This window comes from Pistacia vera, unplaced genomic scaffold, assembly GCF_008641045.1.
Source record: "Pistacia vera cultivar Batoury unplaced genomic scaffold, PisVer_v2 Contig109, whole genome shotgun sequence".
NCBI classification, from domain to species: Eukaryota; Viridiplantae; Streptophyta; class Magnoliopsida; order Sapindales; family Anacardiaceae; genus Pistacia; species Pistacia vera.
In genome coordinates, this window is record NW_022195126.1 from 1,130,212 (window position 1) to 1,155,153 (window position 24,942).

The 24,942-nt window shown below is 36.8% G+C and overlaps 5 protein-coding genes across 6 annotated transcripts; 2 read left to right on the forward strand and 3 right to left on the reverse strand.

Annotated features, from left to right (window-relative positions):
- Nucleotides 1-934: 934 nt before the first annotated feature.
- On the forward strand, nt 935-5,290 carry LOC116135507. Its single transcript, XM_031421220.1, has 9 exons — nt 935-1,066; nt 3,382-3,736; nt 3,890-3,923; nt 4,026-4,247; nt 4,478-4,567; nt 4,664-4,729; nt 4,818-4,909; nt 5,015-5,062; nt 5,150-5,290. The coding sequence occupies exons 1-9, from the start codon at nt 1,033-1,035 to the stop codon at nt 5,265-5,267; spliced, it is 1,059 nt and encodes a 352-aa protein (XP_031277080.1). The 5' UTR covers nt 935-1,032; the 3' UTR covers nt 5,268-5,290.
- Nucleotides 5,291-6,140: 850 nt separating this feature from the next.
- On the reverse strand, nt 6,141-12,575 carry LOC116135513. Its single transcript, XM_031421226.1, has 5 exons — nt 10,475-12,575; nt 9,196-10,191; nt 8,241-8,466; nt 7,080-7,222; nt 6,141-6,671 (listed from the first exon to the last, which is right to left on the reverse strand). The coding sequence occupies exons 1-5, from the start codon at nt 12,317-12,319 to the stop codon at nt 6,363-6,365; spliced, it is 3,519 nt and encodes a 1,172-aa protein (XP_031277086.1). The 5' UTR covers nt 12,320-12,575; the 3' UTR covers nt 6,141-6,362.
- Nucleotides 12,576-13,089: 514 nt separating this feature from the next.
- On the reverse strand, nt 13,090-17,493 carry LOC116135597. The gene is made up of 3 exons (XM_031421315.1): nt 15,393-17,493; nt 14,100-15,095; nt 13,090-13,370 (listed from the first exon to the last, which is right to left on the reverse strand). Exons 1-3 carry the CDS (start codon nt 17,235-17,237, stop codon nt 13,140-13,142), a joined length of 3,072 nt encoding a protein of 1,023 aa, XP_031277175.1. The 5' UTR covers nt 17,238-17,493; the 3' UTR covers nt 13,090-13,139.
- A 375-nt stretch (nt 17,494-17,868) lies between these two features.
- On the forward strand, nt 17,869-22,198 carry LOC116135606 (U3 small nucleolar ribonucleoprotein protein MPP10). 2 transcript variants are annotated; one of them, XM_031421327.1, is made up of 13 exons: nt 17,869-18,666; nt 18,856-18,911; nt 19,604-19,730; nt 19,839-19,949; nt 20,078-20,215; nt 20,369-20,437; nt 20,546-20,587; nt 20,729-20,797; nt 21,014-21,085; nt 21,191-21,244; nt 21,340-21,481; nt 21,608-21,673; nt 21,763-22,198. In XM_031421327.1, exons 1-13 carry the CDS (start codon nt 17,920-17,922, stop codon nt 21,774-21,776), a joined length of 1,707 nt encoding a protein of 568 aa, XP_031277187.1. In that variant the 5' UTR covers nt 17,869-17,919; the 3' UTR covers nt 21,777-22,198. The 2 variants fall into 2 exon arrangements, with proteins under 2 accessions (XP_031277187.1, XP_031277182.1); XM_031421322.1 differs by lacking the exon at nt 18,856-18,911 and adding an exon at nt 19,284-19,339 and having other exon boundaries at nt 17,870-18,666.
- A 337-nt stretch (nt 22,199-22,535) lies between these two features.
- LOC116136370 lies at nt 22,536-24,544 on the reverse strand. Its single transcript, XM_031422087.1, has 5 exons — nt 24,312-24,544; nt 24,117-24,221; nt 23,628-23,883; nt 23,343-23,420; nt 22,536-22,755 (listed from the first exon to the last, which is right to left on the reverse strand). Exons 1-5 carry the CDS (start codon nt 24,348-24,350, stop codon nt 22,622-22,624), a joined length of 612 nt encoding a protein of 203 aa, XP_031277947.1. The 5' UTR covers nt 24,351-24,544; the 3' UTR covers nt 22,536-22,621.
- Nucleotides 24,545-24,942: the final 398 nt, after the last annotated feature.

Here is a 24,942-nt window from a genome sequence, read left to right on the forward strand (position 1 = left end):
AAAAATTATTTCCATTATTTGGTAGCACTACATGTACCAAGAAGTTTTGCAGCATTGGCCTATATGGTCATCCCCTTTGTGAATACTTTTGCACCAGAGAAATGATTAAAATCTCAATTTTCATTTTCCTAGTGAAATAGTTTTCGTTTCCAGCTGGTTATCGCATCCTTAAAATCAGTAGAGTTGTTTGAATAAACAAGAAATTGCTTGAAGCTTCTCCGCTAAACACTTCTTTTGTTTAATGTTGATGTCGATTTTTGAATGGTTAAATATATATCTGCTTCACTATTCGCATAAATCTGCATGATATGCAGATGGGATAATTTGATAAATATTCTCAGCAATCAAACAAAGAGAGTTTTGTTTGTTGGTGTTTCGGTTCAAAGGTCTGTTTCTTAAAAAGTGGTGCTTACAAATTGCTTTACACAATTTACTGCATAAAACTTGGAAAAAAAATTCAACCCATTTGGCCCATCTGTGCACATTTTCAAATCTATAACCTGTCTCCTTAAATTATCATTGAAAGTTCAGGAAGTTAGCTCACCAATACTCAGTGAACATGAAAGGTACTCCCTCTTTCTATCTATCTTTGTCATGCAGAATTAATATTTTGTGTTCTGCAAATGAGGTTTTAAGCTAGGTTTTCTACTCACACAAATAGTTTTTGTACTTTGAAGTAGTTATTTTATATGTAGTTCAAGTTTGCAAAACTGTGTGATTGGTTATAGGCCATAGAGTATGAATTAATTAGTATTATGATTAATGATACTTGTCAAACGGTGTTTATAGTAAAGTTGTAGTTGAGTGTTGGTTTCACCTGGGCAGCTGATTCATGCTTTTGTAATGTTTAACCAACTATATGTAAACTCTCCCTATAAAAACCTAACCATCCCCTTGATTTGATACTCGTATTACAGTCGTGTTGTTTCAAATTTGGAAGTTTGGATATATATGCATGCAGCTGATAGAGAAGATTGAATTGGTGGTTTTGCTGTAACAAGTTTCACACATTTTCTCATTTGGGTTAATTTCATGATGAACAACAGGATTCTTATGGATTTGTTAGGTTTGTCTTCTTCACCCCCATTGCTTTTATCTCTGTTTTGTTAATCATTTTGGAGGCATTAAATTAATTAGTTCTTTTCTCTTCATATTAATGTGTATTAGTTAGGTGGGTATTTAAGAATGAACTAAGATATACATTAAATGGTCCGACTAATTGGGATTTAGTTTGGTGGGTATTCAAGAAGAAAAAACATTATAAAATTACCTTAATGGTCTTATGAAATGGGATTTTTGTATTGGAGCCGAGTATGATTGAAAAAGAAACAATTTAAATTAAGTGAATGCATTTGATGGGACAAAATATTAAGAAATAATTGATATTTCCCAGATGTCAAATGGACCCAGATTCCATTAGCCCCAACCAAGACTCATGTTTGTACAACTGCTGGGTCCTGGTGCAGAGGCAGAAGTTGCCCACTCACCAAGTAATTTGTGGCGTGTTCTTAATTTTTTTTTTTTTTTGCTGTTTCTTGGAAACCAAGTTTGTCTAAGTCATCAATTCATTATCAAACAACCATTTTCAAATCCCCATCAATCTCCTTTCTCATATTTGTATTAAAACTGCATTAATTACAATAACTAAATGGGTTGAGTATTAGAAGGGGATTGATTTCTTTTTGCTACCGACTTATCACTTTAACCCCTTTTCTTTTCTTTTCTTTTCTTTTATGTTTTAACTCTTATGGTGAAAGGAAAAAGCCATGAAGGCTGGTGACATATTTGTTCAACCTTTTGCCCGTAATATTTATGATATGATATGGTTTATGGATAATTAAAAGAATCACATAATAATCATGCAAAACGATGAGTTTTAATCTTCATGAATCATGTTGAAATGCAAACTCTAAACCCCAGGAGGATTCTCAGGTGGGTCATGAAAGCTTTACCCTTTACTCCGCAGCGGTTAAGTCCTGGACCAGGGGTCAAATTGGGTCCCAGTTCCTGACTGTCCTCAATATCAAAATCATGAATCCCCATGAGTAGAGTTCCTGATTGATAAATGATGGCCAATCAGAATGGTACAAACCATTAGTCAAAAAGTGGGTTCATTAGAAATGATGGTATTTGAGTCCACCATATAATTTCGTTGGCTTTTTTTTAATGTCAAAATATTCAGAAAAGAACCCATCAATACCATGCTTGTACTCCAAAAGCATCAAAAGGATTCCAAAACACAGTTTCTGGCCCTCTTACTGTCTCTGATATTGTAATTTTATCAGAAACTTGAAAAGACTAAATAAATAAATAAATAAAAAGACTGGAAATCCAAGAAAAGGTAGCCAACACTCTCGCATGTTTTTTGTAATTTTATATTTGCATGGGCATAACAATTAACATGATTGAGACTCAACACAAGTCTGGTCCATTTTACAAGACAAAACAAACAAAAATATTTTAAAAGAAACACAAGAAGCTTGTGCTCGAAGCACAAAATCCTTTTACGTGTTTGTCCCTCTTCCCTTCCCTCCTCTCATTTTCTCTCTAAATTAAGCAATCAAGTAAAGCATCTCCTATCTATTTTCTTGCTTTCCCTTGCAAGTATCGACCTTTGCTTGGTTTAGAATTTAGCTTCTTCTTCTTCTTTTCTGGAGCAAATCTTCCATTACTTAAATCTTTTGAAAAAACATTCCTAAAGTTTGGAATCTCTGCTACCCTCCTAGATTAATGGGTTCAAATTCAATTTTGTTTTGTTTAATATTTTAGAACTTGTAGTTGTTGCCATGTCAATGTAAACAAAGAGTTGTTTAATTTCAGGACCAGTACTTATTACTTGGTGTAGACACTTGGGGATTTCATTTCATCTATTTGTAAATCAAACACTGTTAAGCATTTCACCTTTTACTTTTTTGCAAACTTATTCTTTTACTTTATTCTCACAGAGTTGTTCACTTTTCACAGTAATGCGTGTCCTACAGATCATTTCTTCAAACTAATTAATATTTCTGAATTTATTCTCTCTTGCTTTTTCTTCAGGTTTTCCTAAGATTTCACTTACTATATTCACAATTCTTCTCCTGGAGCTCCCTTGAACTTCTGTTCTTAATTTCTTCCATTGTTTTATGTTCCTCCGTTACACAAAGATTTTTACTTTTTTTCTCTGGGAATCATATAAAGAGGCTCATGATCATAATTTTGTTAAAGTACTTCTTGCAATGACTTTATGCATTGTTCAATCATTTTAAAGATGGTTATTAGCTGACTGTCTCGAATTTTGGTTTCTATAGTTTCTCTTCACCCAAGCGAAAAACTGTTGATATTAATTCCTCCAGAATCCCAGTTCATATTAGTAAAGTAACATCATGAGTGACATGACAGGATCCACAAAAGTTTCATGGCATCCAGACATGGATGTCGATACAACCACAACAGCTTACTGGTTTAATTGGAGGGTATTACTTTGTGCCATTTGGGTCATCATACCGATGACTTTTGCATCTTTTCTCATATGGAAAAATGAAGGTTTTCGCGAGTCGAATCGCGGCAGCAGCCGAGAAACAGAGAAAGAAGCACCAGGAGCTTTGTTTGATGATGAAACTTGGCGGCCATGCTTAAAAGGAGTCCATCCCGCTTGGCTCCTGTCTTTTAGAGTTATTGCTTTCTTTGTTCTTATGCTGTTGCTAGTAGTCACCGCTTTTGTAGATGGAGGCAGCATTTTTTACTATTATACTCAGTAAGTTCTATTTGATTTTTGTCTTTTTCCCATATGGTATTTCAAATTTCTTCACAACTTTCATTTCGTTTTCCATTTTATCTTTATGTATTTTATTGTTTCTGTGATTCGGATTCAAGTTAATTAAATTTGATGTTTCTTGGTTCTGGAAAGGTGGACTTGTACGTTAATCACAGTCTATTTTGGGGTATGTATCTCTTATAATTCGAAAGAAACTTTCTCTCAAATTGATTCACTTTCTTTTTCATTTGTTATTTGCTTACCATTTCATTGTATTGCATTATTGTAGCTTGGATCATTGCTCTCCATATATGGATGTTATCAATATCAAAAAAGACTTTGTGGTGAAAAGGTTGGTAATTTGGAGATGGATGCCGAGAATGGAACTTATGTGGCTTCTGCGCAAGGTGAAAATTCTAACAATGAGGCAAAAGTCACCAACACCGATGAAGAAGCTCATGTTCGCCAACGGGCTGGCTTCTGGGGCTATGCCTTTCAAATAATTTTCCAGGTAAATTGTCAATAATCAGCATCTGAATTCCGGTGTTTCAAATTTTATATTAAATAAATACAGAATAATCCAAACTGTGGAGGGAACCTACAGGGTTTAGCTGAATCCTTCAATGGCAATGCAGTTGTATTCTCTCTGGTTTTAATGTTGAAAGAAAAATGGAGAATTTTGGTTTGTTGATTCTTATACAGAAGGTCATTCATTTGATTTTTTGTTTCTTCTGTAAACAGATGAGTGCAGGGGCGGTTTTGCTTACAGATTGTGTCTTTTGGTTCATAATCGTTCCATTTCTTGAAATCAACAATTATGGTCTGAACATTGTAAGTATTATACATTGCTGCTTCAATTCAAGTTCTGCACATTCTTTTCTTTCTTATCTAAATAATGTTTTTGATTTTTTTGTTTTTTCTGGGCAGTTGATTATAAATATGCACACAATAAATGCTGTTTTCCTGCTTGGTGATGCTTCTTTGAATTGCTTGGTAAGTTTCCTTAATCAGTTTCAATGGCTGATCGCTTCCAATTTCTGACAAGATTAACATTGACTTGTTTATCTTTTTCCCCTTTCAGCGCTTTCCTATATTTCGTGTTGCATACTTCTACTTATGGACAGTGACTTACGTTATAGTCCAATGGATTGTTCATGCTTGTGTTAAACTCTGGTAAATCCAACTCTCTTTTGTCTTTCTGAAAAGGAAAGTAATCTTCATTCCATTTTTTTTTTTTTTTTTTTGTTTTATAATGGGATTTTTCCACTGGTGAAACAGGTGGCCATACCCATTTCTGGACTTGTCATCTTCATATGCTCCTCTATGGTATGCATTCTTAAATCATCACCCACTGGAATTAGTAGTTTCAGTTAATACTGATAATTTTACTCTCAATTCAATTGGAATTTGAAGGTACTTTTCAGTAGCAGTAATGCATATCCCATGCTATGGCGCTTTCGCTTTAACAATAAAGGTGAAACACTATCTGCTGTCAAGATGGTTCAAAAATTCTTATCTGTGTGCAATGTAAACTTGGCCTGAAACTTCATGAATTCAAGTCCTTGAAGAAAATGAGAAATTTTTTCAGTGGAAGAGACAGGACAGCAACAGCCTCCACAGTACATGAGAGATTTATTGATTTCTTCATTCTGTATAGTAAGTTTTGGAAAATACAGGAATCCTGAAACAAGAAATTAACATTCTTAATTTTATTATACATCCATTTATGGATATGAGACATAATTGTAGCCACATTATAAGTTTACAAACAAGTTTATACAAATTCTTGACCCGCTCATTAGTCAAAATGTTTTTTTTTTTGTTTTTTAACTCCACCTTTTCACAAGCAAGAAATGCAAAAATATAATAAAAAGGTTCCCATTTCTGCATAATTTGTAATTTAAGTAGCCTGGTCTAGATTTGAAATGAGAGTGTTATTGAGCAATGATTGAATTGTAAAGGCATATCCAAACGGAAAAAGTGACTGTGACGGGCCATCTGTTTGTAAAAATGTAACCCCAGGGAAGCATAGCCTGTCAAAAAAGAACTAGTCAAAAATGGCAAAAGAATAATAATATGACACCTTTTAACTTTACCAGCGATGGTTCAAGGGAACAAAACAGGATATGATATTCTTGTGCTTTTAAATTATGATCACCCAATGCGTTCTTTTACTTTTATTTAACTCTTGCAAGTTTTTGAATGATATTTCAATGCATTCTAATGTAGGAAAAAGATTATACCTTTATTTCTCTGCAATTTCAATAATCGGTAACCTGCAAGTATTCCGAGTTCTAGTCCTGCATGTATGTTCATGTGCTTATAGAAATTCAGAATATGGGACAAGAAAACAGCTTTATGCATTAGTATAAAGAATTGAAAGTAAGACATCACATAAGGGAGATTACAGGAAACAATTAACACTCTGATTTGTATATACGATACAGTTTTACAAAAAAAAAAAAACCCAAAAAGGCAAAAAATCTCACCTTCCAAATTTGGTTGCAAGCCTCAACAATGTAGGCCACCTTCAATTATTACGGTATTTACCTCAAATGGTGCAACGAATGATATTAAATTTTCAGTTCAAGCTAGAATATATATGATACATTACAATTACAGATTATTACAGAGTAGTGCTTGGAAAAGAACCCATTAGAATAACATTGTCACTGTCTTTATGCTCCTTTTTTTCTGGCTTTGCCTTTGAGAATAGTCCAGAGAGGAGTCCTACAGATAGTCCAGAACCTGCTCTCTTCCCTAGTGTGATCAATGCTCCGTTATTCTCACCACTCGCATTGTCGCTTACCCTTTTCGCGGAACTTGCAGCCTCAGCCATCCCAAGGCTTGCACCACAAGGGCAGTGTGTCAGCTTTCTGAAGCAAGGCTTATGGAATACTGCTTCGCAAGATTTGCACTTTTCAATGTCACCTTCCTGTTGATTATTTTACACTGTCAGCTCATAAAAAATGAAATGATAAGAGTAATAAACTACAATATTACAATATTTTAACTCTCACACCAAATATGCAGAAAAAAGATCAACACATTCCGTGCAAACAAAAATACAAAGTGGGAACCTCAATTATAGATATAAATCTGTGGTGCTTATGCCAACTGATTCAAATTTGAATTTCACAAGGCCTAGCCAATGAACTTAAAAGAGATGACGTGTGAATGTGAATGCATAGTGCTTGGGCCAGAGCCCTGAGCATGAGTTGGTGTGCTTATACAGACACCATGAATTCTGTTGACACACAAGGAGGGGGAAGGAGTAATTTTCTTTACTGGTCGATCAATTATCCTTGTTAGTGGCAACTATGGCCATTGTACGGGTACTAACCTGAAAAGTGAAAATGAGAGAAGATGGGTCATTACAAGCTTGTCGAGCACTGCAGGGGACTCCAACATCACAACATATAAGGCATTGCTCTGTAATATGCTCCAGGATTTTCCTTGAAACATTTTCCACCATCACAGGTAGTGCTGCCACAAGAGTTACATTTTCAGTTCAGTCAACTACAGATTCAACATATATATGCTGCTCTAACAGAAGCATGGTGCAGATTATACTACACGGCTACCCTCTTCTCTATAGGGGCCAAGCAGCTCTTTGGAAAATTCAACAAATTACTAATACCAATACTTATTTCAAAAGGCCATTTAACTTAACGCAGCAGACCTAAACTTAAAGAGTAGTAACAAACCTAAATACAGGCAAAATATACAGTGATGGGGATTCCGAGAAAAAGCGTAGTAATGAAATATAGTATGAGCGTGATAGAAACCCACTCCAATAACTCAAAAATTTGGACTGGGCCATGGGTCTTTTATGGGCTTGGGTAGAACTCTCCTTGGAAAACCGGCTTGCCAATGGAGGGTGCCCAAGCCTTTATATCCCACATGCCCACCCTTTTCCCTTTCAATGTGGGATCCTAACATTCCCTCACGCTTCGAGGCCCAATGCCCTCGTTGGTCTTCTTTCCAGAGAGCGCCCACCCTCAACCTCTACCCCGCCCTCATTGACCTTTATTGCCCTCCCTATGGGTCTTACTTCGCCTAGAAGCCTATCAGCAACTCTCCTTCTCGACCCTTTGGGGGGCCCACTGGGCCTTGCTGCGTGGGCTCCACATCGGCCTCTTTACCCCTTGGGTGACTTCGCGGATCCCCTTTCCTTAGGATAGCAGCCCCAGCCCGGATCCCCTTTCCTTGGGGTAGCAGCCCGAGCCCAAGGTTAGCTTGTCACACGTGCGCAAGATCATACTCTGATACCAATTGATAGAAACTCACTCCAATAACTCAACAATTTGGGCTGGGCCATGGGTCTTTCATGAGCTTGGGTAGAACTCTCCTTGGAAAACCGGCTTGCCAAGGAGGGTGCCCAAGCCTTTATAACCCACATGTCCACCCTTTTCCCTTTCAATGTGGGATCCTAACAGAGCCCATAAATCTTAAGAAATATCTTCACACTAACAAATAAAAAAGAAGCTATTGATTAGTTAACCTGCAAATGGTCCTTTGGAAAGGTCAATGAGATCTCTGAGCGCAAAAAAGTCATTGCTTTCAAGAAGATATCTTCGAGATCCAAGTCCTTTGTTGATGGACCTACGAAACGGGCAGCGAACAAATGGAAGCATAGCTCCTATTTTTTTCCTTACACCCATTACATGCTGTAGGGCTGGCACCTTTGAGTACAGGAAAGGATTAACTGCACTCACGCAAAGCATGGGCTGCAAGAATATAAAGATATATATCATCAACAGTCTTAATTAAGAATTACGTTAACCTTGAAAGCTTAACTTGAATCTGTAATACATGAAATGGCGAAATTCAAACACGGGAATGTTTCATCTCAATACATACAGAGCTGCTTGATGAGTAGTCCAGGATCGAAAAAAGAATTATACAAAAGAATCTAAAATATATCCAAGATAAAAAAATATAGTTTTGACCATCTAGTTACATGCAGTTATCTCACATTTCCTTCAGCATAAGATAGGATTCAAAAGTTAATTTAGGAGACCCCAGCTAAAAGATCCTTTCAATTCCCTTTTTCCGTCTTTCTTTTGTTTCTTATTTTCATTTTTTACTTTTTTGGTTTTATTAGAGATGTTAAAAAGAGACAATAATCCAACAAATATGACCAATGAAGAACAGGGTATTTAGACTTTTACTCGTCAATTGATCCTGATTTTCAGTCTATTAAATTAGTGTAGGCATGGCCATCAGGCACTTTCGATACATTTTTTTCTTTCATTTTCCATTCTTGTGATCAGTAAATCTCAACTATCGTCAAGATTTGAGTTGGGGCTTTCAGGGGTGGCCTGACAGTCAAGTGATAGAAGTAAACATAATATCTTAGTTATGTCACCTCTTGTATAACATCAATTCTTCTACACACTCAAATCTACCATGTGATGTTGACAATGTAAACACAATAAAAGCTGGTTCACAATTACCTGATCATATACAGAGTCCAAATATGATTTAGCCAATTGAGAAATTGGATATCGTGTAAAGTCCCAATGATGCAATACTCTTGCTGGCAAGACTGCCGTGTCACCATTATGGCAGGAAGAACAGAACAACTGACCAGTGTATTCACAAAGTCGAGGTTTGCCCCACCCAAAAGTCTGAACAAAGTCTTGTATTAGAGTCATTCCATCATCAAAATGTTTGTGGCATCCAGCACAAGTATAATGTTGTGCTTCTAGCATCTGTTTCATGGATTTTTGTGGTCGAATTTCAACAATAAGAGATATGGTCTTCCCTAAAGGAGAAGTGTTTTGTGCATCTGCCCCTCTAGTAAAAGATGTGGACCGAGAAACCGGTGTGTTTGAAACAGGGGAACTAGGTAATGAGTCCTGTGGAGACAAGAACCAAATCAACGCACCAGGAGGGCTGGAAAAAGAACAGGAACGGATGACAGATTGTAAACACTCCTGAATGAGAACACTTCTCTCAGCAACAACATCAGGAGATGCATTTCCAAATATCTTGCGAGATTCTTTTTCTACAGATGACCAGGGAGAAGGGAGAATCCAGCCGTGGTCAGCATAAAATGATTTCAAGCGACGATAGAGAGTAAAGAAATCACGATATCTGCGTTCAACCTCCCACTGATCCTTTCCACTCCACACTCTTATTTTATAAACAGTGTATTCCTTCACTCCAACCAATCTTTCACTGAGTGAAACATCACCTTTCTTCTGCTTGGCACCAACCACTTCAACCCCATCAATTCTCAGTGGGAGTGAAGTCAGTGGGTAAGCATCATCTGTACCAGAAGGAGAAGCTGTGGAGCTGCCATCTCTCAGAGGTAGAGAAACTTGAGATTTAAAGATCTGGTTACCCTGAGAGAACCTAGCCCCAGGGGACTCATTGTAGTCAAGCAAAATTTCTTCCATATCATGAACAACGTCGTCATAAAAATCATGTAACTCAAGATTCTCTTTCTGCAATATATTATGGTATAGAGATAAGAAAACAAGCAACTTAGAAGAGACAGAAACAAATACATGCCAAATGAAGAGCTAACACGATGCTTCACCAAATATGGTGGTTAATCAACTATATAGGAAACCTATAATAATATGCACAAATAAGTAGGGCTTACTCTTATAAATTAATGAAATAAAAAAGGTACAATCACTAACATTAGGACACGAAAAACTGAAAAAAGATGAAAAATGAATAAACAAGAAAATGATTACTCAATGTTAAGTAGTAAGTACTGACCTTGGTCAAGGCCGGATGGTCATCAGAAAGATCTGCCGAGGCTGGAGCATTCTTTGATGGATTCAAGATATTTCCAAATGTTGGTGGGGATAGTGTTGGTTCACAGTCTTCAAAGGGTTCTGAATGTGACATTTTAGCAGATCCAATTGAAGGAGCACAAAGTTGATCTATGGGAATTTCAGCAAGAGGGAGAAACTGTGCTTTTAAATGCCCAAATTCTTCGCTCTCTAAACTTCCACTGTCATTGGTACTGCGTTCCTTGTTACTCAAATATTGATTAATAATTTCCATTCTGGAATCAATAGTGTCCAACCCCATCTTCAAGGGAGCCTTCTCAACCACTGGGTCCTGCTCCCTCACAAAAGCATTACTAACAGAGCCATTATTATGGTACATGGTCACATCATCAGCATCTTGGACTTCATTACTGGCAATAGAAATACCTCCTACATCATGATCTACCCCAGAAAATCTTGGCAAACAAATTGAGGTAGGGGAAGAACTTTTAGTATTTTCTGTCCTTTGGACTTGATTTCTGACAACAGAACTTACAACTTCATCGAGCCCAGAAAACCTTGGCAAATTAATGGGGGCTGAGAAAGAGCTTTTGGAATTTTGTGCCAAAACATCAGCACCTTGAACTTGATATCTGGCTGCAGGAATGTCTTTGTCTTTTTCCAAAGACTCCTGATTAATATGACAGGAAGACCAAGCAGGGTTCATAACAGTGTGATTAATGTTTTCTTCAGAATCATCCGCACCTTGAATTTTTCCACTGACTCCAGGTACATCTTTCGTATCATTTATTTGCTCTTTCTGACTGTCACTTGGAATAGCAATTGAGGTCACAGAATCTAAAAGATTCCTATCACTTTCAAAATTCACTTCTCTCTTCTCCTGAAATTTATCTAACATAGGTGAAGACATAGTACTTCCTCCGACTTCTAGTTCAAAATCATCCCAATCTTCCGAACCAAATGCCACACGGGAATTGATAAGTAATGGATTTTCCTTCTCGCATTTTGCTTCCTTTACATATTCCATTTTCCTCGGATAATATGAAATATTTTTATGCTCCTCATCACTACCATAGTTATACATCGAATCCTCACCTTCTGAGTGCTCATATCTTGAAGAAGTCCCATCTTCCTCCAGCTCCATCTCCCTTCTATCAAACTCTGAACAGAATTGCAAATGCAACCCATCTTGGCAACTGCCCTTAACTTCACTATCCACACAAAGCGAAGGACCCCCTTCAACATCCGAAGCATCTCTCACACCATTCATGCTCCTCTCACCAACCCGAACATTACTACAACTCCCTCCAATCAATACATTCTCAACAGTACCTTCCAATGCAAAATTATCTCCACTCACGGTTCCACAACTATTCAATGCCATATCCTCGTCAACATTTCTTCCCTCATAACTATCATCATACAATCGCAACCCACTAAAACCACTCCCTATTTTTTCATCCTTATCATCATTTCTTTGTTTGCGAAACTCAATTTTATGATCACCTAAAGTAGAAACCTTTCTATCACCACCCAAAATAAAATTCTCAAAATTAACATCCTCCCCGAATCCAAGACTATTTAAAGAACCAAACTCAGAATCTAAACCATCGTTCAATGAAGTACCATACAAGCTACGCACACTGGGTGTGCCCATAACCGAGTTCGCGCTACAATATCGCTCGAACTCGGATTCCCCGCACGAGGAGTAGTGTGACAATGACGCAGGTGACACATCACCACCGTCCGATTTCGGCGGGAACGAATCAAACACGTCCGGAGAGGCGACTTCGGAGGCGTTCTCACGAGTTCCCTCTCCATTATTCATTTGGAATCAATTAATTAATGAATCAAGGTGTTGAAAACGGAATCAACGATGTGATTTAACATAAAAACCAAAGATTCAATAGGACGTACCCCAGTTGATAAAAACCCAGATCGTGTATTGAATGAAGAAAACTTGGGAGGATCCAAACTGAGAGGTATAGAGAGGGGAAATTTTTGAAAGTGGGGTGAGAATTTTGAAAACGTTTTCTATGTTTTCTTTGTTTCGATTCTGTTTCTTAATTTGTCGGAAACGGATTAAGGAGCATACTCAGTTTGACAAAAAGTTGCGTATGTCATATTGCCTTCTTTTTTTATTTTCCTTTAATAATAATAATAACTCCTCAAAAAATTAATTAATCTATTTTAGTAATACAATAATTACTCCACAAATTATTTGTTTATTAATATTTTTAAATCTACATTATACGATAAACATATATAATGAATTTTCACAAACTATTTACTCAGAGGATTTCTTTTTTGTTTTTCTACATTTTATTTAAGAAAATTTTAATATTCAAAATATATGATTTAGTAATGTGCGAACACGCGCGCGTGTACTATAAGTACTTAACTTGCTTCAATTTTTTTTTTTTTTTTTTTTTATGAGAAAAATTAAAAAAATACAAAACCCTAATTCTGTAAAACCCCTTAACCAGAGTCACTACAGAGAAGCATAGTGGATGGAGATGGCAACCTCAAGTGAAGCGTCACTTGACTTGGAAGCATTGCGCCGCCTAAAATCAACGGAGCCACCGTCACGCCCATAAATCTTAAGAAATATCTTCACACTAACAAATAAAAAAGAAGCTATTGATTAGTTAACCTGCAAATGGTCCTTTGGAAAGGTCAATGAGATCTCTGAGCGCAAAAAAGTCATTGCTTTCAAGAAGATATCTTCGAGATCCAAGTCCTTTGTTGATGGACCTACGAAACGGGCAGCGAACAAATGGAAGCATAGCTCCTATTTTTTTCCTTACACCCATTACATGCTGTAGGGCTGGCACCTTTGAGTACAGGAAAGGATTAACTGCACTCACGCAAAGCATGGGCTGCAAGAATATAAAGATATATATCATCAACAGTCTTAATTAAGAATTACGTTAACCTTGAAAGCTTAACTTGAATCTGTAATACATGAAATGGCGAAATTCAAACACGGGAATGTTTCATCTCAATACATACAGAGCTGCTTGATGAGTAGTCCAGGATCGAAAAAAGAATTATACAAAAGAATCTAAAATATATCCAAGATAAAAAAATATAGTTTTGACCATCTAGTTACATGCAGTTATCTCACATTTCCTTCAGCATAAGATAGGATTCAAAAGTTAATTTAGGAGACCCCAGCTAAAAGATCCTTTCAATTCCCTTTTTCCGTCTTTCTTTTGTTTCTTATTTTCATTTTTTACTTTTTTGGTTTTATTAGAGATGTTAAAAAGAGACAATAATCCAACAAATATGACCAATGAAGAACAGGGTATTTAGACTTTTAGTTGTCAATTGATCCTGATTTTCAGTCTATTAAATTAGTGTAGGCATGGCCATCAGGCACTTTCAATACATTTTTTTCTTTCATTTTCCATTCTTATGATCAGCAAATCTCAACTATGGTCAAGATTTGAGTTGGGACTTTCAGGGGTGGCCTGACAGTCAAGTGATAAAAGTAAACATAATCTCTTAGTTATGTCAACTCTTGTATAACATCAATTCTTCTACACACTCAAATCTACCATGTGATGTTGACAATGTAAACACAATAAAAGCTGGTTTACAATTACCTGATCATATACAGAATCCAAATATGATTTAGCCAATTGAGAAATTGGATATCGTGTAAAGTCCCAATGATGCAATACTCTTGCTGGCAAGACTGCCGTGTCACCATTATGGCAGGAAGAACAGAACAACTGACCAGTGTATTCACAAAGTCGAGGTTTGCCCCACCCAAAAGTCTGAACAAAGTCTTGTATTAGAGTCATTCCATCAAAAAAATGTTTGTGGCATCCAGCACAAGTGTAATGTTGTGCTTCTAGCATCTGTTTCATGGATTTTTGTGGTCGAATTTCAACAATAAGAGATATGGTCTTCCCTAAAGGAGAAGTGTTTTGTGCATCTGCCCCTCTAGTAAAAGATGTGGACCGAGAAACCGGTGTGTTTGAAACAGGGGAACTAGGTAATGAGTCCTGTGGAGACAAGAACCAAATCAACGCACCAGGAGGGCTGGAAAAAGAACAGGAACGGATGACAGATTGTAAACACTCCTGAATGAGAACACTTCTCTCAGCAACAACATCAGGAGATGCATTTCCAAATATCTTGCGAGATTCTTTTTCTACAGATGACCAGGGAGAAGGGAGAATCCAGCCGTGGTCAGCATAAAATGATTTCAAGCGACGATAGAGAGTAAAGAAATCACGATATCTGCGTTCAACCTCCCACTGATCCTTTCCACTCCACACTCTTATTTTATAAACAGTGTATTCCTTCACTCCAACCAATCTTTCACTGAGTGAAACATCACCTTTCTTCTGCTTGGCACCAACCACTTCAACCCCATCAATTCTCAGTGGGAGTGAAGTCAGTGGGTAAGCATCATCTGTACCAGAAGGAGAAGCTGTGGAGCTGCCATCTCTCAGAGGTAGAGAAACTTGAGATTTAAAGATCTGGTTACCCTGAGAGAACCTAGCCCCAGGGGACTCATTGTAGTCAAGCAAAATTTCTTCCATCTCATGAACAACCTCGTCATAAAAATCATGTAACTCAAGATTCTCTTTCTGCAATATATTATGGTATAGAGATAAGAAAACAAGCAACTTAGAAGAGACAGAAACAAATACATGCCAAATGAAGAGCTAACACTATGCTTCACCAAATATGGCGGTTGATCAACTATATAGGAGTTTCTGAGTATAAAACCTATAATAATATGCACAAATAAGTAGGGCTTACTCTTATAAATTATTGAAATAAAAAAGGTACAATCACTAACATTAGGACACGAAAAACTGAAAAAAGATGAAAAATGAATAAACAAGAAAATGATTACTCAATGTTAAGTAGTAAGTACTGACCTTGGTCAAGGCCGGATGGTCATCAGAAAGATCTGCCGAGGCTGGAGCATTCTTTGATGGATTCAAGATATTTCCAAATGTTGGTGGGGATAGTGTTGGTTCACAGTCTTCAAAGGGTTCTGAATGTGACATTTTAGCAGATCCAATTGAAGGAGCACAAAGTTGATCTATGGGAATTTCAGCAAGAGGGAGAAACTGTGCTTTTAAATGCCCAAATTCTTCGCTCTCTAAACTTCCACTGTCATTGGTACTGCGTTCCTTGTTACTCAAATATTGATTAATAATTTCCATTCTGGAATCAATAGTGTCCAACCCCATCTTCAAGGGAGCCTTCTCAACCACTGGGTCCTGCTCCCTCACAAAAGCATTACTAACAGAGCCATTATTATGGTACATGGTCACATCATCAGCATCTTGGACTTCATTACTGGCAATAGAAATACCTCCTACATCATGATCTACCCCAGAAAATCTTGGCAAACAAATTGAGGTAGGGGAAGAACTTTTAGTATTTTCTGTCCTTTGGACTTGATTTCTGACAACAGAACTTACAACTTCATCGAGCCCAGAAAACCTTGGCAAATTAATGGGGGCTGAGAAAGAGCTTTTGGAATTTTGTGCCAAAACATCAGCACCTTGAACTTGATATCTGGCTGCAGGAATGTCTTTGTCTTTTTCCAAAGACTCCTGATTAATATGACAGGAAGACCAAGCAGGGTTCATAACAGTGTGATTAATGTTTTCTTCAGAATCATCCGCACCTTGAATTTTTCCACTGACTCCAGGTACATCTTTCGTATCATTTATTTGCTCTTTCTGACTGTCACTTGGAATAGCAATTGAGGTCACAGAATCTAAAAGATTCCTATCACTTTCAAAATTCACTTCTCTCTTCTCCTGAAATTTATCTAACATAGGTGAAGACATAGTACTTCCTCCGACTTCTAGTTCAAAATCATCCCAATCTTCCGAACCAAATGCCACACGGGAATTGATAAGTAATGGATTTTCCTTCTCGCATTTTGCTTCCTTTACATATTCCATTTTCCTCGGATAATATGAAATATTTTTATGCTCCTCATCACTACCATAGTTATACATCGAATCCTCACCTTCTGAGTGCTCATATCTTGAAGAAGTCCCATCTTCCTCCAGCTCCATCTCCCTTCTATCAAACTCTGAACAGAATTGCAAATGCAACCCATCTTGGCAACTGCCCTTAACTTCACTATCCACACAAAGCGAAGGACCCCCTTCAACATCCGAAGCATCTCTCACACCATTCATGCTCCTCTCACCAACCCGAACATTACTACAACTCCCTCCAATCAATACATTCTCAACAGTACCTTCCAATGCAAAATTATCTCCACTCACGGTTCCACAACTATTCAATGCCATATCCTCGTCAACATTTCTTCCCTCATAACTATCATCATACAATCGCAACCCACTAAAACCACTCCCTATTTTTTCATCCTTATCATCATTTCTTTGTTTGCGAAACTCAATTTTATGATCACCTAAAGTAGAAACCTTTCTATCACCACCCAAAATAAAATTCTCAAAATTAACATCCTCCCCGAATCCAAGACTATTTAAAGAACCAAACTCAGAATCTAAACCATCGTTCAATGAAGTACCATACAAGCTACGCACACTGGGTGTGCCCATAACCGAGTTCGCGCTACAATATCGCTCGAACTCGGATTCCCCGCACGAGGAGTAGTGTGACAATGACGCAGGTGACACATCACCACCGTCCGATTTCGGCGGGAACGAATCAAACACGTCCGGAGAGGCGACTTCGGAGGCGTTCTCACGAGTTCCCTCTCCATTATTCATTTGGAATCAATTAATTAATGAATCAAGGTGTTGAAAACGGAATCAACGATGTGATTTAACATAAAAACCAAAGATTCAATAGGACGTACCCCAGTTGATAAAAACCCAGATCGTGTATTGAATGAAGAAAACTTGGGAGGATCCAAACTGAGAGGTATAGAGAGGGGAAATTTTTGAAAGTGGGGTGAGAATTTTGAAAACGTTTTCTATGTTTTCTTTGTTTCGATTCTGTTTCTTAATTTGTCGGAAACGGATTAAGGAGCATACTCAGTTTGACAAAAAGTTGCGTATGTCATATTGCCTTCTTTTTTTATTTTCCTTTAATAATAATAATAACTCCTCAAAAAATTAATTAATCTATTTTAGTAATACAATAATTACTCCACAAATTATTTGTTTATTAATATTTTTAAATCTACATTATACGATAAACATATATAATGAATTTTCACAAACTATTTACTCAGAGGATTTCTTTTTTGTTTTTCTACATTTTATTTAAGAAAATTTTAATATTCAAAATATATGATTTAGTAATGTGCGAACACGCGCGCGTGTACTATAAGTACTTAACTTGCTTCAATTTTTTTTTTTTTTTTTTTTTATGAGAAAAATTAAAAAAATACAAAACCCTAATTCTGTAAAACCCCTTAACCAGAGTCACTACAGAGAAGCATAGTGGATGGAGATGGCAACCTCAAGTGAAGCGTCACTTGACTTGGAAGCATTGCGCCGCCTAAAATCAACGGAGCCACCATTGTGGCTAGCGCCGAGTGCGGAGCTTTCTGATACGGCGCGTAGTGCTTCAGAAAAGCTGTTCTCATTCCTTAAAACTTATGCCCCAAAATCGCCGTTGGATCAATTATTGGTAAACGGGTTCGATGCGGAACAGATTTGGCAGCAGATAGATTTGCAGTCGCAGCCTCTGTTGTCGAGCCTTAAGAGAGAAGTGAAGAAGTTTGAGAAGAATCCGGGGGAAATTGGGGAGATTAAGAAGGTTTTAGAAGGTGATAAGAAGGGTTTGGGAGTGGAAAGGAAGGGTCTTGAGGAGGAAAGTGATGGTTTTGATGAAGAATTGGATGATGGGTTTGATGATGATGATGATGATGATGATGATGATAGGGAGGAGGAGGAGGAGGAGGAGGAAAAGGAAGTGAAAGGGGAAGAGGAAGAGGAAGAGGAAGATGAAGATGAAGATGAAGGAAGTGAGAGTGAAGAGGAAGAAATGGAGGAAGAAGAGAAGGGAAAAGGAGGGATAGAAGATGATTTTTTGAAGATAAATGAATTGCAGGAGTATTTAGAGGAGGATGAAGCTAGGGAATATGGAATAAAGAAGGATAGTGATAATAAGAAGAAGAAAGGAGGGAGAAAAGTGTTGGATGAGGACGAGGATGATGACGATGAAGAGGATGAAGAAGACGAGGAGGAGGTGAGGGTTCTTTTTTCTATTCGGTGTTTGTGAATATTGAGAAATTTGATGGGTTTGAACTTGGTTTTAGAGAATTTTACTATATAATCCATATCTTTTCAAGGGAGTTGCAGTGCATTTTTTATAGGAATCAGCTCTTTATTTTCATTTATTTTCTTGTCATTCTTCCTAAGACTCATGGTTTTGCAGCTCGGTCTTTTTGATGATGAGGAGGATGAAAAGGCGGACGAGTTGGAAAATGCCAGGTGCTTTCTCATTACTATTTATCTGTAAATTCAAGTCTGCTCTGACGATTATCACAGAGATGCATTTTTTCTTTTCTTTTCAAGTCTGCTCTGGTTATTTATTGGTTATAAGATCATGGGTAGAACTTGTGTTTTATAATTTTTGTGCCAAATGCTTTTGTTAAGTGAGTCTAGCTTTGTTTTTGTATACATTATAATTTCTAAATCTTAGTGTGCTTTATATTGCCCTTCATTTACCTTGTACAATTTCTTTTTTATATTTAGGTATGAAGACTTCTTTGGTGNGGGAGTTGCAGTGCATTTTTTATAGGAATCAGCTCTTTATTTTCATTTATTTTCTTGTCATTCTTCCTAAGACTCATGGTTTTGCAGCTCGGTCTTTTTGATGATGAGGAGGATGAAAATGCGGACGAGTTGGAAAATGCCAGGTGCTTTCTCATTACTATTTATCTGTAAATTCAAGTCTGCTCTGACGATTATCACAGAGATGCATTTTTTCTTTTCTTTTCAAGTCTGCTCTGGTTATTTATTGGTTATAAGATCGTGGGTGGAACTTGTGTTTTATAATTTTTGTGCCAAATGCTTTTGTTAAGTGAGTCTAGCTTTGTTTTTGTATACATTATAATTTCTAAATCTTAGTGTGCTTTATATTGCCCTTCATTTACCTTGTACAATTTCTTTTTTATATTTAGGTATGAAGACTTCTTTGGTGGGAAAAGGAAAAAAGTTCCCCAGAAAAAATCAACAACAATTGATGAGTCAGAAGAAGATTCGGACTTGGATGATGAACAAGATGATGACAAGGCAATGGAAAACCAGGTACTTGTTTTTTATATTAAGCATATTAATTGAACCAATTCATTTTAGCAAATATTAGATTGAAAATCACTCTTGAGGATAACTCTTGAAGTTTCTTTCCTTTTGCAGAAAAATGATAACCTTTCCACACATGAAAAACAACTTAAGAAACTTCAATCTGAAATAGAGAAGATGGAGAAAGCAAATTTGGACCCAAAAACTTGGACCATGCAAGGAGAGGTAAGCTTGTTATTCCTTCAATATCTTGTGTTAGAAATGCTTGTATTTTATTCGCATGTTTTAGATGTAAATCAACTATGTATATGAAGTTGTGCATGGGTTTTAGACACTATGGTTCTTGATAACAGGTAACTGCTGCACAAAGACCGAAGAACAGTGCTTTAGAAGTTGATTTAGATTTTCAACACAATGTGAGGCCTGCCCCTGTAATTACTGAGGAGTTTACAGCATCACTTGAAGAGATAATTAAAAAGAGGATTCTTGAGGTGAACTTAATATTCTAATTGTCTTCATATGCAATGTACAATGATTCTTTTGACAGTTGCTATGATTGATCATTGGGTATTTGTTTGAATTCTCTCTCTCTCTCTCTCTCTCTAAATTTTTAACAAGTTACTTTTCTATGATAATTTTTTTAGGGGCAATTTGATGATGTTCAAAAGGCTCCTAGTTTACCCACTAAAGCACCGAGAGAATTGAAAGAGTTGGTAAGTACAATTTCTTTGAAATAGTTAACTTTTCATTTTTTATCTCCCTATTTACACTTGTTAGGATGAAAAGTGATATGTTCAATCTCCTTTTTGTTAAATTTGCAGGATGAGAATAAGAGCAAAAAGGGTCTCGCTGAAATTTATGAGGTTTGAGCATTATGACCAGTGCACATTATTGAATTAGATGCTTTTTCCCTCCTCTTTTCTAGATCTGTTATTCTGCAGACTGGGTTGTATATATGTTGCAAGCATTAGTGACTGAACTATTGGTCATTTATTTATTTGCAGGAAGAATATGTTCAAAAGACAAATCCAGCTGCCGCTCCATTGTCTTTCTCAGATGAACAGAAGAAAGAGGTACCTACCTAAGTCGTTTTATTGTGTTCACTGTTGCCCCTAATTCATTCTTTCTTGTACTTCGTCGCATTTTTTGTTTTTAGAAGAATATGTTTTCACTAATTAGTTGTTAGACTATATATAATCCCATTTTACTCTGTTTCTTTGTGTCCTTTCAATTTAATCTACAATGGCAGTGTTATATTCGTCTAACTTTTTTGTTGTCATTTCTGCTAGGCAAGCATGCTCTTCAAGAAACTGTGCTTGAAGTTGGATGCACTTTCTCATTTCCACTTCACTCCGAAACCTGTATGCTTCTCAATTATCATAATAAATATAATCTATATTTGGAGCCATACATGCATTTTCTGGGAATGCTCTGCTTATTTATCTTTGATGTCTTGACCTGGATAGGTTATTGATGACATGTCTATACAAGCAAATGTCCCTGCTCTAGCCATGGAAGAGGTAAGGGTTTATTGAAAAAAAAATTTGAAGTTTTTGCTTTGTTGTAATAAACTGTAACTCTAAACTAATACACTTGATATGTCTTCTGTGGGTAGATTGCACCTATTGCTGTTTCAGATGCAGCTATGCTAGCTCCGGAGGAAGTCTTTGCTGGCAAAGGTGATGTGAAAGAAGAAGCAGAACTAACGCAGGCAGAGAGGAAGAGAAGAAGAGCTAACAAGAAAAGGAAATATAAGGGTAAGATTGGATAACAGGAATATGAAACAGTTTTATTGGCTGGGATTTCTTGTTTGTCTCGTAGTTGTTGGCTTGAAAGATTTATGTACCTCTCGTCACTATTAATTTTGGGCTACATGGTCACAGCTGAAGCAGCAAAGAGGACAATGGCAAAGAAGGCAAGAGAGAACACATCGCAAAACCACAATGATGGTGACTAATCTCTGACTTCTCTATCGGTAAATAATACTGGATTTTAATGAAATGTATCTCCCTCACATAAACTCTTCTCAATATTGCAGGCAATGAAGAATAAGGAATACGTTGATGTATGGAGAGTTCTCTGAAAAATCTTCTGCATAGGTTTCAAATTCAGGACTGCAGGGGAAGAGAAAGGAAAAGAGAGCAAGTGCTGGGCCACCCAATGATCTTTACTGGAGTTCATGGTCTTTGCAAGTTTTGATGGAGCAGTATGAAAAAGCATACAAATACAAAGGTCTGCAGAGAGTTAGCTTTCCTTGGTTATTCCTAGTGAAGCAAAAATTTTGGTAGGTTGTTCATCCAATCTGTTGTAGATGACATTAGTTTTAAGAAGAGGTTATTTTCTCGACTTATTCATTGCATATTATTCTTTCTATCAGCTCATCTGTTGTATGCTACGACTTCTGTTTGTCACAAACACATTTACTTTGTACTTTATAAAACTTACTCGACGAGGTTGGTGTTGAAGAATTCAAGATAAAACAATGTCCGTTAAACAGTTTTTTCAACAAAGCCAAAGCATTATGCTGCAAAAAACTTTATGTCACAAGATAAGTGACCTTAAATCCTTTATTCAAATTCTTCACACATATGACTTTAACCCCTCAAAAATCAAGATATAACTTACTGAAACAATTTCAAACAAAATTCTTACATGTGAAGCAAAATCCAAGGGTAATAGAAATGTTATTAGAAATTAATATCATAAACCTCAATAAAATCAGACTAAGAAACAACTCCTACGTAATACAGAGATTGAGTGTGTTATTCCTCAATATGTTGGGCCACCACAATAGAGATATATGTGAATGACAAAAGCGTCACATCCTGTTTTGGGCAGTCCATTGGCTTCCTTCTCCCGAATTTTTATCTCCCCACCTAAAATCAGAAGGCTTTATTCTACTTACTCAAGTTTTCTTCAAGCCGGTCAATGGCAGCACCAACACCGCTCTTTGCTTCCCCTCCACCTGAATTATGGTAAGCAGCCATACTCCCCTCATTTGCTTTCTCTACCAACTTCAACTGAACCCAACCTGTCATCAAATAAATGTCATATTTTCAAGTTCTGCACCACACATTCTATGCTCAATTCCATTTCACAATTTTCTTTTCTCAGTCTCTGTTGTAGATTTGATTGATCTAATCTCAAAGTAAATGAACAATAGAGTTACTCTTGAACGCTGTAAATACATCACAGAATCAGCCAACATGTTGTAATCAGCTACAAAATGTAAGAGCTTTTCTTTTAAAAACAGAATAAATAAAAGGAAACTTATCAAGCAGAGGTGAGATCCACGCACTAAATTTAGCATGGATGTTTAAACTAAACCTACTTTTGCTGTATTCAGAAGGAAAATGTCGATATTTCGTGGAAAAGAAATAACCTGATGCAATGAAAAATCATTAAAATGATACTATCACTTCATATGATTATCAACCAAATATGGGTTAGTGACTACCATATGGTGATTCCTATTATTATTAATTTGCGTATAAAATGCCTACTATAACAACAATAACATTTCATCATCAACAAACAAGATAGCAAGGGTGATCAAGAATGTGTTAGAGGTCAAGTGACATGCCATTTTATAAGCTACAAAAGGAGTAAATCTATTACCAAGAGGGAAACAAATTGCTGCTCCCAAAGCTGATCCAAGTGCCACATTCCTTGCACGCCAAAGTAGTGAGCCCGGCACTGAGGTACAATAAAATGACATCAGAAGGGTAATCAGAGAAAGGTTGTGATTCATCGCTCTTCAACTTGTAAACAAATGATGCTAAATATTACAGGTTAATTTGACTACACGGAAAGTAACTGTAAAGTAGTTGCCACTGGATTATGTAAACCGAAGCCAATAACCAGTGACTGAACATGTAAGATGAGAGATGTATGATATCTTACTAATTAACCCAAATGTAGCTGCAGTAGCTGAACCAGCACCAACAACATTGAAGACATCATGCACGCCCCGTTTCTCAGCAAGCAGATTTTGTAAACCACAAAATGCAGCTGTGAACATTCCAAGGCGCACTCCACCAACAATAGAGCCACGAGTTACTCGAATAAACCTTTTCTCCATTGCATCTCTCATCAACCGATATTGCTCACGCTTATCTGTCGTGCTTCCAAGCTTTAACATCACTTCTGCATCCTTGCTCTGCATAAACACAAAAAAAAATCTCATAAGAACAATCAAACCACAGTTAAAATACAACTACATAGTGAAAACATTAACATGAACTGCCATCTTATATCAAACTTAGGAACTTTGATGTAAATTACTCAACTTTTTATCATGAACATCCCAAAATGAACCCACATCTACAAGTTTAGTTCTCATTCATTGCTACAAATGACTAAATTCTTTAACAGAACAAACACAATACTTACCACTGAAGCAGATGCTTCCTTGCTGCCACCGTACAACATCCCTGCGAACACTCCGATCACAGTGGCGGTTCCCCAGTTGACTGTTCCTGCTAGTCGTTGACTATTCTAAATTTTATCCAAAAATTTTGGGTTAGGTTGTTGTTGGTTATCAAAATTCACAAAGAATAAAATGCAGTAAACAAGAGAGAGAGTTACCTTGGAAACAGTTTCTTCGGACTTCTCGAGCGCTTCCATTTGTAAATTGAAACCTTGATGAGTCGGTTGTACGGGATAATGAATTTGATCAATCAGATTTCTATATATTTTCCATCGGTTTCTCGGCTGCCGACTTGAACCGCTGTGGTGTGGTGATGGCTCTCTTCAGTTCTTGCGGTGAGTGTAGTCTCCGAAATGACAATATTCTCCTGTGTTTTATCTGAAATTACTTTCAAGCCCTATTTCTAATTAGAACAATACCATACATAAAATCAAACAAAAAAACAAAAGATAGATTAGTATTTTATGTAAATTTTATATGATTTTTGTCCGACTAAATTGTATGAAAAGCAAAATATTATTGTACTTAATAATTTAATATTAGGGATAATTAACTGAAACCCCAAATCTTTTGGTTGAACCAGTCAATCCCAATGAGTTTCAAAACCAAACAAAACCACCCCATATTTTGTATTTTGACCAATGATTAGAAACCCGACCTATGTAGTGACTCAACTAGGCCACCAGGTCACGAGTCGAGTGGTTTTACAGATTTGACCGACGGGTCAAACTGATGTCTAAAGGTTTGAAATATAACAAAAATACCCTTAAAAATTTTATAAATCTCTAT